The following is a 15,273-nucleotide window of genomic DNA, read 5'->3' on the forward strand; positions in this document are numbered from 1 at the left end:
GTCTGGTTTGGGATGGGGCTGAGGAACCCTCCTGAGACTCCTGGGCAGCCCAGATCAGGGCAGGAACATCGCTTGGGATGTCACTGCTTGTGCTGGCGGGCAGTCCTCTGGCCAAGAGAGGACAGGTATTGCTGCTCCTTGCACCTGCTAAGGGAAGACCTGGAGAAACTTGCTGCTTTGAAACAGGAGAATTCATTCCACTATCTTAAAAAGAAACTCATGGACTCTTTGAATTCATTGAATTTTTAAAGTGATTTTAAAAGTGACTTTTTTTCATGTGCTTTTCCTTTTCTGAGCTAGTCCAGCCACGGAGGGAAGAACTGAAGTGCTTCATTTTGGTCCAGGTAGAGTATTTTGGGGTCACCCAAACCTGGCGTGCTGATGGATAATTTTAATTTTTCTGCAATGTCATGCATGGATCCTGTTCTCAGGTTTTTTGTCTTTTCTCCATATTTTTGCACTGGAAACAGGTTCTTCAGACCCAAATTTATAATCTCATACCTCTACAAGTGAAACCTGCAGAGAGAGAAAGCACAAGACGCTCTAACAAACCTGCCTCAAAGGTCTGCCTGGTGTTTCCCCTGCTCAAATGGCACTGCTGGAGCTTCCCATCACAACCCAGCTAACCAGAGTCAAACGAGTTAAAGACATTAATTTGTTCAATATGTGGAGCTTATCCTGGTGGGAAAATGTCCTCCCAGGAACCCAGCGAAATTGTCTGTATTATTATTCATAAAACAGGTGTAGTGTTAAGTGATCTGCCCCTTCTGACCCTCTCAGCAGACAGTGCGGTGAGATGCAGCCGTGCTTCGTCTGTCCGCATGACAGATTGCAATGCTGCTGCTCAGTGACTCGGGGAAGTTCGAGGAGAAAGGAGTAGCGACAACAGGAAAGAAAGAAGGATAAAAATGAAACATTTTGTTAAACTCCCACACAGGGACATGATTCTCCAATATTTCATTGTGAGAAGGAAAAAGAGACTCAAAAGAGCAGACAAGAGAAAAGAAACCCCCAAAATTATGAAAATTCTAATTTGTTTGTTTGTTTCTGGCGACACTGGAGAGAAAAAAAATATCAGGGAACATTTAAAAAGATGTGAAAAACAGTGACCAAGGGGATATTTTTAGTAGAAAAGGTAATTTTCCATTAAAAGGAAAGTGTTTAAAGACAAAAAAATACTCAACCTGCTCATTGTAAAACATTTGCTAGAGTCTGAGATGCTGCACAGAGACTATGCTGGGATGGTACCCATGCCATGCTGCCGGGTAGGCAAAGTAAGAGGTTACCTCCAGCCTGGGCTGCTGCAGGCTTCCCCCTCTAGGAGCTGTGGTGCCAGCTGGCTGGGTTGGGTTTCTTTTCTGGTTATAAAGCCCTGAGTTTATCTTGACTTCCCTGCTCTCTGGTTTGATGGTTTAAATTGAGGAGGTTGGTTGGCATTAGCAGGCTTAGCAGAGAAGGGCAGAGCTGGTGCTACTGTCTGAAGATACATCATGTGGCATTAGTGTTTTTTGTTAAAATATATAGAGGAAAACCGGAGGGTCTTTGTGCCTGCAGCAGAAGTCTGGCTGAGATGATGCGTGGGTGCTGTTTTGGAGCCCTGTGGCACTCGGTGGTAACTCAGAGTGTGCTTTAGCTCCAGGGTGAGCTGCTGCAGCGCAGCGGGCTGAGCCAGCTGGAGAGGACGGGATGCTTCCATACCAATAGTGCTGTCTCTCTCAGGAGCTCATGGGCTGTCCTCGGCACGCAGTTGTTGCAGCTGTCGTCAGAAGTATTTACATGGAGCTGCAAGGTTGGAGCTTAATTTGGCCAAGCCATCCAAAAGGGCTTTGGGCCATGCTCAACCCTCTCTGATAGGTGTTTAATGTGGACGGTGTAATACCTCTTGGTGACTTAATTTGAGTCTATGATGAAGGATTCAGAGTCCCTGATATTCCATATTGGCAGAACAGCTCATCACATGGGCAGCAGAGAAAAATAAACTGGACAGAAGAGTGGGACCCAGTGCGTAGCCAAGATGGCCCAGCACATGCCACTGCAAGTAAGAGTTTGCTAAGTTCTATGAGCAATCTTGACTCTCTTGATGCTGATCTCGATCCACAGCCTGTGAGCGAATCCAGACTATTGCCTGCAATACAAACAGTCACTTTTTGAAGTTGGAAGTGATGGGATGTGATAACCTGGACTGGGGCAGGAAGTCTCAAAGTGGCCATTGGTGGCTTCTGGACACTCCTACTCTTAACAGTCTACCTTGAGACTATGGGAAGGTGGTCTTGGGGTTCTGGGCCATGAGGTCTCTGGGCTGTGCTTTGAGCAGGTCTTGTCATCTTTCTCCAGATGACTAGTGGGTTTTTTTGAAAAAGTTTTGTGCTTGGTGATCTGCTTAACGGACACTGCACCACACACTCCCCCACCCCACCTCTGGTGCGGCAGTGAGACCTTGAGACGCAGTGTGGCTTCTGTAAACGAGATTGCAAGCTTGTCTGAGAGTATCACTAGCAGACACCTGCCCTATGCAGGGGAAAGAAATCATTCAGGGCCTGAGGTTTGATGTGATCTCCTGGATTTGGTCCTAACCCTTAGGTTCCTCATTCATGTTGTGGTCTTCTAGACAATGGTGTCAAAATACTGCCCAAGAGCATTTCTTCCCCTAGCCTTGCAGTGCACGGAGGTGAGTCTCTATGGAGAACCTGAGGAGCAAATCCTACAGCAGTTACTACTAACTTGTGTAGTTTTCCTTCAGGATGAATTGCTGCAGAAGAACAGCAGCTTGGCATGGCTGGAACTTACCTGATCTGCAGCCCTGCAAAGACCTAATTTTCATAAAGTAGTAGAAATCACTGTCATGGATAAGCTAAAGAAAACTATCCTTGCACATGTATTCAGCCAGCTTGTGTGGTGTTACAGCTGCACAAAGAATTCAAAAAGCAGCACTGGAGAACTCAAAACTCAAGAAATACTGAAGTTTAAGTCACTTCCAGTGCAGTCATTTTTCCTGGCAGGCTACGTCGTGATGGTGCCTTCAAAAATCCAAGGTACTGGCCACTTCCCAGGCATGCCAGGGTTCAGCTACCTACCCTTCATACTGAAACCTGGCTCCTCCTAATCTATGAATTTTGCTTTTGCCAGATTCCAGTTGCTGGGTCTTGCCACCATTTCATCTGAAGATCCAGTCATCAGTTTCCCCATGAAAACCCTTGTAGCCTCAGATTAAGCTCTGACTTTCTTTCCTTTACTCTGGGAATAACAAATAAACCAGGCTCTGGGAATGACTGGTGCAAAGCAAAGTGTCATATTCTCTTTCCCACCATGCATCACATCTCATGAGCTTTCTGAGTCAGCAGCAGGACCCCTCCACCATGGACAAGGCTTGTTTTAGTGCTCAGGCCAAACATTTCAAAGCATTTATTAATTCTGAGCTTCTCGCTCTGTAGCGCTCTGTGGAGGGGACTTAAAAAAATAGTGGGTTTAGCCACTTATGATGAGAACCTTGGAAAATGAAAAACCCCTTAAACTCCATTGCTTGTGCTAAGCTGGATTTGTTTATCACCTAGAAATCAAGCCAGTGTATTTTCCTGCCCTGCCTTCATTTGGGTTCTGTAGAGGTTACTTCAGTTTCTACTGAAGTTCAACAACAGCAGTTCTGGTTTGGGAATTAAAAAAATAAATCCCAAGCTATAAAGGTTTGAGCCGGTTTGCATTCAGTTCAGCTCTGGGCTCCCTTCTGAATTTAGTGATTCAAGGGCATGTCCTTTATAGCAGAGATGACTTTCAGGCACTGATGGCATGACTGAACTGAGTGCTGCCACCACTAGTCTTTCCTCGAGGACCTGATGTCTGGGCTGGGCCCAGGGCTGCCTTCACCATCACACCTGAGCTCCCCTGAGATGCTCTCTTGGCTGCTTGGTTTCTCTGCTCGTCCCCTCTCTGTCCCTCCCAGCTCTCTGCTGCCGCACCAAATGCCCAGGTGGGAAGTTATGGAGGCTGTGCTGAATTGGTACCTCCTGGGGCACCAGAGAGCGCAGGGAGGAGGAGGAAGAGAAGGAAGTACACTGATTAGGAGGCATGTGGGGCTCCCCAGAGCTGATGGTGGCAGTGGGAAGCAGTACCTGTATCCTCTTTCAGGGGATGATGGCTTTTATCTCATGGTGAAGTACATCGGGGTGGAAAGCATGATACAAAGGCAGAGAAGCCCTGATAAAGCCGCAGGCATTCATCAGCATTAGTGGACAAGGACCAGCCTATACCTACGCAAGGCCAGTGGCTGCCACCTCATACCTCTCTTGCCTCTCTCCCTATGCCCTCTGTGCAATTAGCTCTGCCTGAGACAGGCTTGGTTTGGGGGATTTCAGCGGTAAAGGGAGAGGATTTTGTCACCCCAGGGATATTTGACAGCATTGTGGCTGTGGGCTGGTTTCTGGCTTGCCTCCCTACCAGGGCTGGCCAGCCCAGCTGGGTGTGCAGCAGCTGATGCCTATAAAGGGCTCTGAGGGTGGCAGGAAGGGGAGGGTGGTGTGTTTTCAGGGGGGTAAGTGGTGTAGAGGGATGTCTCTGGGTGGTGGGCAAGGCTTGTCTTCTGGGTCAAGTTGGCTTCAGGCATTAGGCAGCCTGATGATGCTGGCTGGCTGGCCCAGGGACTCCTGTCCCAAGGGAGGTGGCTGGAGCATGTGTAGGGAAGCGCAGCCTGTAACCACCCTCTTCCCTGGTGTCCAGTGTGCCTGCGCCTGGGTCCAGCCCTCCCTGCTCCTGCGTGGTTCTGCATCCGCTTTGCTGGGCAGGGCGGAGGTGATGCTGGCGGAGGGATCTGGTTCCCTGCTGTCTGGAGCCATGCCTTTTGCTGTGCCCACGTTTACCTGCCCTTGGAGCTGAGCGCTGGTGGTCTCCTTTCAGCAGTGAATGGTGGGGACCTGCTGGTCCACACAAGCTCCTCAGCAGTGAACGTGAGACCTGAGTAACCCCACAGGGAGAAGGCTCAGGGAGATGAGTCCCTCTTCCAGTGCCTTGTTAATTTAGTGGACAGCTTCTGTTTAATGCTGTTTTTCCCAGACCACCCAGTTTTTGCAACACCTCACTGCCTGCAGACCCTACAGCTAGAAAGAGAAAGCCTTGTCCTGCTCCTCCTCTGGTTTAATTCTCTTCAGCTGCTGATGCTGTGGGCTGCTGCACCTAATTCAGCCCTGGGTGAGCTAATTGTGGAAACTCTGGCCCTCAGCAGCTGCAGTGAGCTGGCTGAAATATTCCCCCCACCTTTTGCAGGGCCAGGGCCAGTGCCCAAGGTGAAGGTGTGCTTTGGGAGTGAGGGGGTTTGAGGGTGTATTACTGGTATATTTTACCAGTTCATCTCGTGACCATCTTTTGTATGAGACCGGGTATGCTCCAGTACCTGTGATCCCTGTGGGAGCTGGTGGATGTGTGTAAATCGTGGGAAGCAACACCCTGGGGTTACACGCTGGGCCCATCCCTCAAGCCTGATCCTTCACAGACTGAGCCGGGAGTCGTGCGTGAGAGCTGTGAGATAAGGCAGTCTCCAAACCCCTCCTTGCCTGGAGAGGAGGAGGAACACCACCACCACCACGGGGTGACAACATCTAGGGGGAATGACTTCCCTCCCAGCTGTTCCTGCATCTCTGATCAGACCAAATCTGTGAGTGGGCATCCTAAGTATATAAGCAAGGTGTCCTGTATGGGGCCACAGTTTTCAGCAGTGTTGGAGGATGGCATTCCCTCCCCGTGGGGCTGACCTCTGGGTGTGTAAGGAACATCTGCCCTGCACAGCTCTGCAGCTGGGGTGGGATGGGGTGGCTGCGCTGCTTTGTACAGGGAGGGTGAGCAGCATGCTGTCCCTGGAGCCCCTGGTCATGCTGCAGTGTTTGCTGGGCTGGTGTCTTGGCAAAGTGGCTCTGATGGATCTGGCTACCCAGAAACTTGGCTGGAGCCGCTCAGAGACCTTCAGGAGAGACAAAGGCGGAGGCAGCAGAGCTCAGTGCCTCCCTGCTGCAGCTCAGCCTTCCTGGATGTGAGGCATTGGAGCTGTTTCACGCTGACCTGTACAATAGTACCAGTGCTCTTGTGCCCAAGCCCCCAGTGTAGTTATACTGGGATATAGTGGACCTGTCCCAGGGTCCTGTTTCCCTCTCCCATGGGGTTTTGACAGGGTGGTGATCCACCTGCGCTAACCTGTGGCCTCTCCCCTTCCTACCAGCTCCCAAAGGACACGACCTTGCTCCCTGCATCACCCGCGTCATCTGGGCGTGGGGAACACTTGGTGACAAGGATGCCCCACAGAGAGGCTGGGAGTGCTCCTGCCCCTTGTGCCAAGGTCACTGGTGAACACAGGAGGTGAGGCCCCTAAAACCTGCCAGCCTCCAGCAGCGGGACCCTGGCAGCTCTGCAACCCTTTTCTCCCCCCCGCCAGCTGGAGAGGGGCACCCAGCCCTCCTCCGAGCCGGGTGAAGCCGCTGCCCAGGCTGCCCCCGCAGGTACGTGGCCCCGGCCCCGCTGCGGGTGGCTCCGGGCCTGCGGGGACCGTGGAACACCCCAACAAAATAGCGATCACCCCCACCGGCCCGAGGCAGGGAACAGCCGACCGGGACGGGAGAGCGCCGGGGCTGCGGGAAGGCTCCAACTTCCAGCTTCCCCGGCCGGGCAGGATCGCTCCTCTGCGGGTTTCCCCTCCCCGAGACCGATGCGGTTTGAAGGGGCCGGAGCGGCGCGTCCCGGAGCCGCCTCCCTCGCGGTGCCGGCGCCCGGAGCGCACCGGGCCCTGCTCGGCGCCGGCGATGAGCCCTGAGGGGCAGCGCCCCGGCTTAGGGTTGGGTTGGTTTTTTTGTTTGGTGGTTTTTGTTGGTTTTGTTTTGGTTGTGGGTTTGTGGTTGTTTCCCCCCCCGCCCCCCCTTTTCTTTTCTTTTCTCTTCTTTTCTTTTCTTTTTTCTTTTCCCCTCCCAGCATTCATTTTCTTTAAATGCTCGGGAGCAGCGGGAGTGGGGCGCCCGGGGCGATGCGCAGCGCAGGGAAGCGCATCCCCACCGGGGACAGCATCTCGCCCCGGCCGCTGCCTCCCGGGGCTGGGGACCGGCTGTCCCCAAAAACTCCTGGCCTGGGCTTCCCCTGGCAGGGGGTGCTGCTTTCCAGCCGGTTTCACTGCCGGGAGAGCGGTGGTGACGGGGCACCACCCTCTACCTTTTTTTTTGCTTTTCTTCTTTTTGGCTTGCTTTCTAAGAAAAGCAGCAGCCGCGGAGCGGAGCGGGGGCTGCCCCGGCGGCCCGGACGTGCCCCTCGGAGCCGGGAAGGGCCGCCGGCCCCTCGAGGCGTGGCGGGGCCGGTGCCTGCAGCCAGGCAGGAGAGCGGGGAGGAAACTTATTTCGAGTGGGGTGGAGAGGGGAGGGCAGGGGGTGGGGGTCGGGCAGGGAGGTATCAGCCTCAGGAAATGTGCCTTGGCAGCAGTCGGACGGGCGCTTCCCCGCAGGTTGGTGTGCTCCGCTCCGGAGCCGTCCAGGGCACGGCGGCTCGTTCCCCAGCCGGGGCAGCTCCGGAGGAGGCCAGCCCGGGGAGGCAGGAGCTACCGCAGGATCCCCCCGGAGCGGTGACTGCGGGCCCCCCTCCCGCCGGTCCCCGCAGGAAGGTACCTCCCGGGCCGCCCCAGGTAAGCGGCCGAGCCCCGCCGACGGCAGCCCCGCATCCTCCCGTCCCGCTGCCGCGGAGGGGGGGGGCTCGGGTTCGGCAGCCCCCCCACGTCGGGGGCCGATAGGACGCTGCGAGCCCGGGCGGGGCAGCGACTGCGGAGCCGGGGCGGGGGGTCTGGGGGGTTTTCCCCGCTGGGCGGCAGGGAGGGAGGTAGGGAGGGAGGGGGAGAGGGAGAGGGGGGCAGCGGGCGGGGAAGCCCCGGCCGGGGCCAGTGTGGCCAGGGCCGGTGGGGCCGGGGCCGGGCTGAGCGCGGCGTGTCCGGGCTGTGTCGGCAGGCGGGCGGCGCGGCCCCCTCGCCCGGCCGGGCTCCCCACCATGCTGGACGGGCTGAAGATGGAGGAGAGTTTGCAGAACGCCCTGGACCCCGCGGCTCCCTTCTCCTCCCTGCTGGGTAAGTCGGGGCATGCTGGGGATCCCCCTTTCTCGGGGTGAGGCGCGGCCGGGCGGGCCCCGAACGGTGGGCAGGGGGTGTCCGGGGGGTCGGGGGGCAGCTTTCCCTCTGCCTCGCTCCTGCCCGCAGCCCTGCCCGGCGCCGCTCCCTTCGCCCGGGGAGCGCCCCCGGCGCCCGCCTTCGCCGCTCCCGTTTCGTTCCGCGATTGCATTAAATTGTGTGCCCCCCCCCAGTACAACGAAGGCCTTTTCTTCGAATCGAACGATAAATAATTTCCCCCCTCCCCTTCGTTTTAATATCGCTTTCAAACAATCGCCCTTTCTCCGAGCTGCGGCTCCGCCGCCGCCTTTCGAAAAGGAACGAAATTGGGGGTGACGTCCCCCCCCCGAAGCTCCCCTAAGGCACAGGTCCCCCCCGCATCCCGGAGCAGCGCCCCGCACGCCCCCCCCCTCCCCCCCTCCCCCCCCAACTCCGCTCGCTGGAAGAGCAGCGGGATCCTCCGTCCATCCCTCGCCGGGTCCGTCTCCCCGTGCGCCCCCGCCGCCACCCACCGCTGCCCCCGCGTCCTTCCCCGCAGGCAGAGCCGCGACCCCCCGGTCGGTGTGCGAGGGGTGCCAGCGAGTTATTTCGGACCGGTTCCTGCTGCGCCTGAACGACAGCCTGTGGCATGAGCAGTGCGTCCAGTGCGCGTCCTGCAAGGAGCCCCTCCAGACCACCTGCTTCTACCGCGACAAGAAGCTCTACTGCAAGCTGGACTACGAGAAGTAAGTGTCCCCCTGCCCAGTGGGGAGCCTTCCCACGCCGCTCCCACCGCCCGCAAAGCCCCAGTGCCCTGCCGAGAGCGCAGGCGGCCGGGGGGCTCGGGGTCCCCCTGCAGCTCCCCGCTTCCCTGCCCCGTGTTGTCCCAAGAGGCGTCAGCCGCACGGTGCTGCCTGCCATGCTGCGCTTCTCCCCCGCAGGCTCGTCGCACCCCACTTCTGCCCTTTTTGGAGGTGTTTGGTTGTGCTCGGTTTGCGCCTTTTTTTAAAAGGGAATTTAGGAGCCTTTTGTTGGGAGCCTGTGAGACCCCCGGTAACCCTGGGGCTGCGGAGGGACGGGGCCAAGTGTTTTCCCGTCTCCTCCGGCTTTATTTCCATACTGAGCGCCTGCAGGAGGAATGTTATATCCTTCCTGACCTGGTCCCAGACTGGGCTGTTTTCTAATATCCCCATAAGCAGGGTGATGTTATTGCTCCCCCTGGCTGGATGGGGAAACTGAGGGTCTCGGCAAGGCCCGGGGAAGGCCCTGCTGAATTCGGAGCGTTTGCTACTGCTGTTGCACACCGGGGGCTTTGCTTGCGCCTCGGACTGTGATGGAGCAGGAAATTTGGATGTAGGTGGTTAAGGCTTCCAGCCCCAACGCTTCCCCTTTGGCAAATGTGGGGCTAGGGCAGGGGGGGAGGATAATATGAAAATTATTTTTCTCTTTCTAAAGAAAAACCTTTCCAGTGGGAATGGGGAGAAGGCTGTTGAGTCTTTCCTCTCCTGCAGCTGCTTTTGTTTTTTTACTGCTCATCCCACTCTCACTGTCCCTGTCGGATCCCACTCCCCGGCTGGGTTTCAGAGCAGTTAAATTTGTGTTGTGTCCAGGCCAGTTGTTTCTTAAGGAGCTTGTAGATGGGGGGCTGGATCCCTTGCTATGGCGATAGCATGGCTGCTGGAGCCCTGTGATTTAATTTCTGGATCGCTGTTATACAAGAAAATGGTTATTGGCGATGCTCTTGTCCCTGGCCTTCGGTGGGTTAGCAAGCGTGCCGGCGGCTAGCCCTGCTCCAGGCCTTTTTAAAGTTTTTTGGTTTTTTTGTTTTGTTTTTTTTTCCTTTAAGTCCCATATTCTGGGTCTGAGTTTAATCACTATGGATACAAGGCAAATTGAAAGCAGAATTTGTGCGCGTGACCTTGTTTTCAAATGTTTACGAAAGAGCGGAAGAATTAGCTGCCACGAGAGTGGAAAGGAGAGCGCTGTGTTACGGGGTGGGTTGTTTTTTTTTTTTTAGGCAAATTTTTGTCGAGATCGGGTGCGTTGCTTGTTTGTCCGTAGAAATTTGGCTGCCAGTTCCCATATATTTCTAACACAATTTAATTTGCGTTTTCTGCTTTATCAGTGTCTCCGTTTGGAGCACTAAGGGGAAAGTGGGGTGAATGCCTTTCCAGCTTGCAGAACGTGTGGGTTTTACTCTCTGCACATTTGACTGCAGCTTCTGAGCTCTGGAAGCTGACTCCAACCTGAAACCCTCCTTCTCTGTCTCTTGGCCGTGAAAGAAATCGGTGCCGTGGATGGCTTCTTGCTGTGCCCATCTCGCTGTTGGGATGGACAAGGATGATTATGAAAAAAAAAAGAAAATGTCACAAATATTTCCTAGGCTCTGGTGGTGGCACCGTTTATCCTGGTTGTTTCCCAGCTGCGTTTGGGTTGATGGCTTTTGCCTGAGCCTGGGAGCGGGCTTTGCGGCAGGCGGTTTCCCCGAGGTGTGATGGTTTTAACTCTGAACCGCTGCTGGCCTCTTCCCCTTCTGTACCCGCCTGCCCCTTGCTATCACGTTGTTGTGCCCTTGAATTTTATTTTATTTTATTGTTTTGGTATGGGGCTGCAGGTCCATGTCCCTGCTCTCTGTCCCCTCGGCAGGGCTCTCTGCTGTGCTAGCTCTGTGGCTTTTTACCTGGGGACAGCAAGGGTGCGGAGCAGAGTCCCAAAGAGCTGTTCCTTTTGGGCTCTGCCGAGCTTTACGTATGACTCTTTATTTAACAAAAAACCCTCTTTCTTCGACCAAACCACCCTGTCTTTCGGTTGAGCATTTTCGGTGTGCCTGCCTCCACTGCGGTGCCGATGCCGATAACAGGGCTTTCAGCGTGAAACATGCAGGGGAAGAGCCGCTGCTCTTGAACTGAGCTAATTATCTCGAGCCGATAGCTGGTTAATTATCACGAGTGACTGACACTCTGCGCAGTGCGATGGTGGAAAGCAGCCGATGTTCCCCGTGGCACCGCGGTCGGGCTCCAGGGGCCTCTCTGTCGGCACAGCGGTGCCCGCCGGTGGGAGGGCTGGGGTGCCTGCGTGTGAAATGCCGGTGCTGGGGGAGTCAGGGAAGCGGTTGGCATCCTACCTGCTCGCTGTGTTGTGGTGCTGGTGTTTTGTGGGGGGGGGTTGTTTGGTTTTTATTTTGTTTTGTTTTGGGTTTTTGTTTTGTTTTGTTTTTTAATTGAAAGAAGGGGGTTTTCTTCCAGATGGTGACTGTTGGGATGTTTTACCAGAGATGAGTAGGTGCAGTTATTTTCTGACATGTATCTTCGCTTGCTGTTTGAGCTCTGTTTATAGTGAGGCTGCAGAGGGTTAATGATAGAGCATGAGATGGCTGAGTTATGCCTTTAGTTATAAATACATCCGTGGAGGGTGTTACGGACAGTTTTAAGCAAGCATCTGACTTGCCGGACTCTAGAAATTGAGGAATCATTTCTTAAGACACGTTTTACATTTCTTTGTCTTTCATAAAGAGGAAGACCTTGGGAGAGGACCTGGAGAGGGATGGATTAAGGACTGGGAATGCCAGGCCAGGTCTTGGCATCCCTTTGGGGTGCTCAGGGCCCATAGGCAGTTCAGACAGCGATGCCGGCCAGGGACTGGAGGGGCCAGGGGTCACTCTTGGACCAGTTTCCCCAGCACTGACGGGGAGGGCTTCTGAGGAGGGACCGCTCAAGCCCGTGCCCCTGGGACAGTGTCTATTTGGGGCAGAGGACGTTCGTTACAGAACATCCCGAATCCCGCGGCAGCCCCCGGCGCTTGTCCAAACCTGATAAGTCTCAACTATGACAAGGTTCAGGCTTCGCCCTGGCTGGCTCCCTGCCTGCAGAGTGGCCCTGGGGATGTGCCCCAGCTGCAGGGCCCCCACCTCGGTGGCCAGGGGGATGGGCTTTTGTCCTGGCAGATTTTGGGGGTGGGGGTGACTTGAAACCTGGCCATAAGTGGGGAGGGGTGCTGGAAACGATGGGAAGAGTGGGGCTTCCTCGGAGGCTTAAAATCCACGAGAGGATGGGAACGGCTGAGCCTTGCTTGCCCGGAGGTGTTTCACGGTGGGTTTGCATGGGCCAAGCAGTGCAAGGAAGGACCTGGAGCCATGGGGACATCCCCATCCTGAAGCCCCACCACGGGTGATGCCGGTGGGGTGCAGAAACCCTGCTGGCCGGTTCTGGGGGTTGGGAGCACTGACAGCGGTGCAGTCATGACGGGGGGCGCAGCTGGGGAGCGTGGCGACGGCGGGACGGCTTGGCACGTCCCCAGCCACGGCGCAGAGCCCCAGCCTCAGCCCCGGCTGGCAGGAGCAGATGGCCAGCACATCTCGGAGCAGGCCTGGCATGTGGGCGCCGGCAGCGGAGGGGCGGCCGCAGCCCCTGAGCCGCCACTGCCATGCCGGGCTCCCCGGCCGAGGGAGGCAGTTGTGTGATGCTCGCCCTGTCTTTGTACGGCTTGATGGCTCTGTGCCGCTGCCAGCTTCTGTACCGTCATCGTAAAACTCCCCCTGCTTGGCTCCAAAATCCCCTGCTCCCAGAGTCATGGGGTTGCATGGGTGCCTTCACCTCCTCCTCCTTGAATTAAAGTGAGGAGGCACATCGGACTGTGAAGGGAAAAAAAATAAAACAATCTTTCCAACCTCTGAATGTTGCGCAGAAGAAAATGCGTGCAAAGAAACCTATTGGTGTTGGGTTTTAAAATCACACCCAGCATCTTCTTACGGGGGATGAGCCTGAATCCCCGGCAGTGTGGTCCTGGCAGACCGTGGCTGGCTCTGCCCAGGGGGAAGGTGGGATCTGCCGGCTCAGGGCAGCGTAGCCTCCTCTCGCCCGCTGGAGGCTCATCTGGCAGCTGCCACCATAGAGGAGAGAGGGGGAAGAGGTTTGAAGCATGGTGGCTGTTTATCTTGCTTAAATGTGGGTAATGAATGTAATTGCACAATTAGCTGCAAACAGCGGTGCTGCTTCCCCAGCCCGGAAGGGTTGTGAGAAGGATAATCCCAAACGGATTGAACGAATAAGGTGATGCTGAATGCTTCAGGGCAGCCTGGTCCCACCAGCCAGAGACTTCCTGTCGTTGGGGATGTTTGTGCTGGTGATTTGCAGTCCTTTGCCTTCTCTTGCCTGGAGAAATGGGATGTTTTGCTCTTCTTGTGGCTGATGGGAGAGAACAGTCCCTCCAGAGAGCCACGGGTCAGCCCAGCTACGGTGCAACATGCCCTCTGGAGGTCTTTTCCCCTTCTTGTAGGGCATCCTATGGAGAGGATGGTGCTAATTTGTTTTTTTCCAGCTGGCCAGGTGCTGGGGGCAGTTAGGCTGGCCCAGATAGGGTAGCAGAGCACATGGCAACTCTGTGCCATGATGTCCCTCTTGCTGGTCTCTCTTTGTCCACCCCTTAATATCTTCTAGTGCTTCTCATGCTTCTTGCCTGCTCTCCATCCCCACCCAGCACCTTGTCTCTCATAGCAAACCCCTTTATGTCCTCACCCCCTTTCCCACAGCGCCTGGAGGAAACGTGCCAACTCTGTGGGTTGGGATGAGTGCATCCCTGGGCAGCCAAATCTGGTATCATCCCCACCGGGGATGTGGTGGTGGGTACCGCTGGGCTGGGACCAGGCACCGGTCCTTTGTTTTTTGTTATTAAGTCGCCTTGTTGTGCTGATGGAGAGGGGGGCGCGAGGAAGCAGCGGGATGCAGCAATGAGAATGGCGTTATGGGGGCTGCTGCAGGATGTGTGCTGGAAACACCAGGCGAGAAAAATACTCTTTGCCCCAGTGTCTGCTACCCCCTGTCCTCCCGCTCGTGGGGCTCTCCCTTTCCAAGGGGAGCGGAGAAGAGATTTTGCGTTTTTTTCCTTCCCTCTGCCCTCAATTAGATTTGTGTCTTACAATTAATGCTTCACAGAAAGGCCTGAAAGGGAGTGGTGATTGGCAGCTTGGGTGCGAGGCAGCCAAATATACTTGTCATCTGTCCCTCGGTGGTGGGGACAGGAGTGGCTTTGGGGTCACCCTTTCTCCTGCTTGTTGGCAGTGGGACCCTGGAGGCTCCAGGTCAGTGCTGCAGAGCTAGGACGTGAGCATTCTTGGATCTCTCCACAGTTTCTGTTCCCTTATTTTTGGACCTACAATGATATTTTTTTCCCTTTTTTTTTTCTTCTTTTTTTCTTTGTCCCCCTGTGGCACAGCATTCCCCAGTCAGCCCCTGATGGGGCACTAGGAGCTGAGGGAACCACTTCAGATCTTTGCGAGCCTGATGATGGCACAGAAAAGAAATCAGCTGGGGGAAGAAAGGGGGGTTTGTTTCAGTTTGATGAGAATTTTGTTTCCACCAGCTGGAGAGACAGCTGGGGTCCTCTCCTGCCCCGGCTCGCCAGCCCTCGCCTCGCCGGTTCTTCACCTGCTTGCAGCCACCAGGCACAGGGAGGGATTTGCTGAGCCATGGATTTAAGAGAGCCCACGGTTTGGTTTCTTGCTCAGTCCTTCCTTGGGGAGCTTTCTGGCAGGGTCTAAACCCAGTGCTGTGGTCACCCCCAGCCGGGTTCGGAGAGGATGGTGGTCTCTGGTGTTAGCCGTGCCGAAGGCTGGCTGGTGTGTGGGCAGGATTTGGCGGTGGGCACAGGTGCTGCTGTGGAGGCTGAGCTCTGCCGGCTGCCCCCAGCCCCGCTGGCAGCAGTGGGGTGGCCTCAGTGCACCCAAACCCACAGCCATTTCTGGCTCTGGTCCTGCACGCTTGCTGGGGGGGATCCCGAGGCACCCTCTGCCTTGGAAGGGGAGAAAGAGGGTTTTGGGGGGGTGAGGGTTGGTCTTCTCTTTGCTTGCAAGGGTGCAAGTCCTGCTTCTGGCTGAGGAGGGGGAATACCCAAAGGTTTGGATCAGGTTTGGGTCTGGATTCATGGTTCCTCACTTCTGGTGAACCCCGCAGCGTGCAGCCAAGGGGGGTCCTCGGCACGCCCCATGCTGGAGGATGTCCGAGGAAGAGGAAGCTGTGGCCAAGGTGGAAATAAGAGAGGCGTCCTTGGTATTTTTCTTCTCAAGATTCTCCTTGCCCCTTTGTGCTTCGTTTTGTTTCTGGCTTGTGCTCGATGCAGATGTGAGGTGGGGATGGTGGGGCCTGGGCTGCAGGACTGTGCCTCTGCCTGCGGTTTATTAAAGCATCTCC

General features: G+C 55.6%; 1 protein-coding gene across 10 annotated transcripts in view; it reads left to right on the top strand.

Moving 5' to 3' along the window:
- The first annotated feature begins 78 nt into the window (after window positions 1-78).
- Window positions 79-15,273, top strand: part of LMX1A (LIM homeobox transcription factor 1 alpha) — a 90,184-nt gene continuing 74,989 nt past the window's right edge. For 9 of the 10 annotated variants that reach the window (XM_080407413.1, XM_080407415.1, XM_080407416.1 and 6 more), the window contains exons 1-3: window positions 79-7,639; window positions 7,956-8,071; window positions 8,649-8,835. In XM_080407413.1, coding sequence (XP_080263539.1) covers window positions 7,996-8,071; window positions 8,649-8,835 — 263 coding nt within the window. In that variant the 5' untranslated portion in view covers window positions 79-7,639; window positions 7,956-7,995. Of the gene's footprint in view, window positions 7,640-7,847; window positions 8,072-8,648; window positions 8,836-15,273 lie in introns of those variants that run through there. The other variant, XM_080407422.1, reaches the window with a different exon arrangement.

This window comes from Falco punctatus (assembly GCF_963210335.1).
Source record: "Falco punctatus genome assembly, chromosome: 11".
Taxonomy (NCBI): Eukaryota; Metazoa; Chordata; class Aves; order Falconiformes; family Falconidae; genus Falco; species Falco punctatus.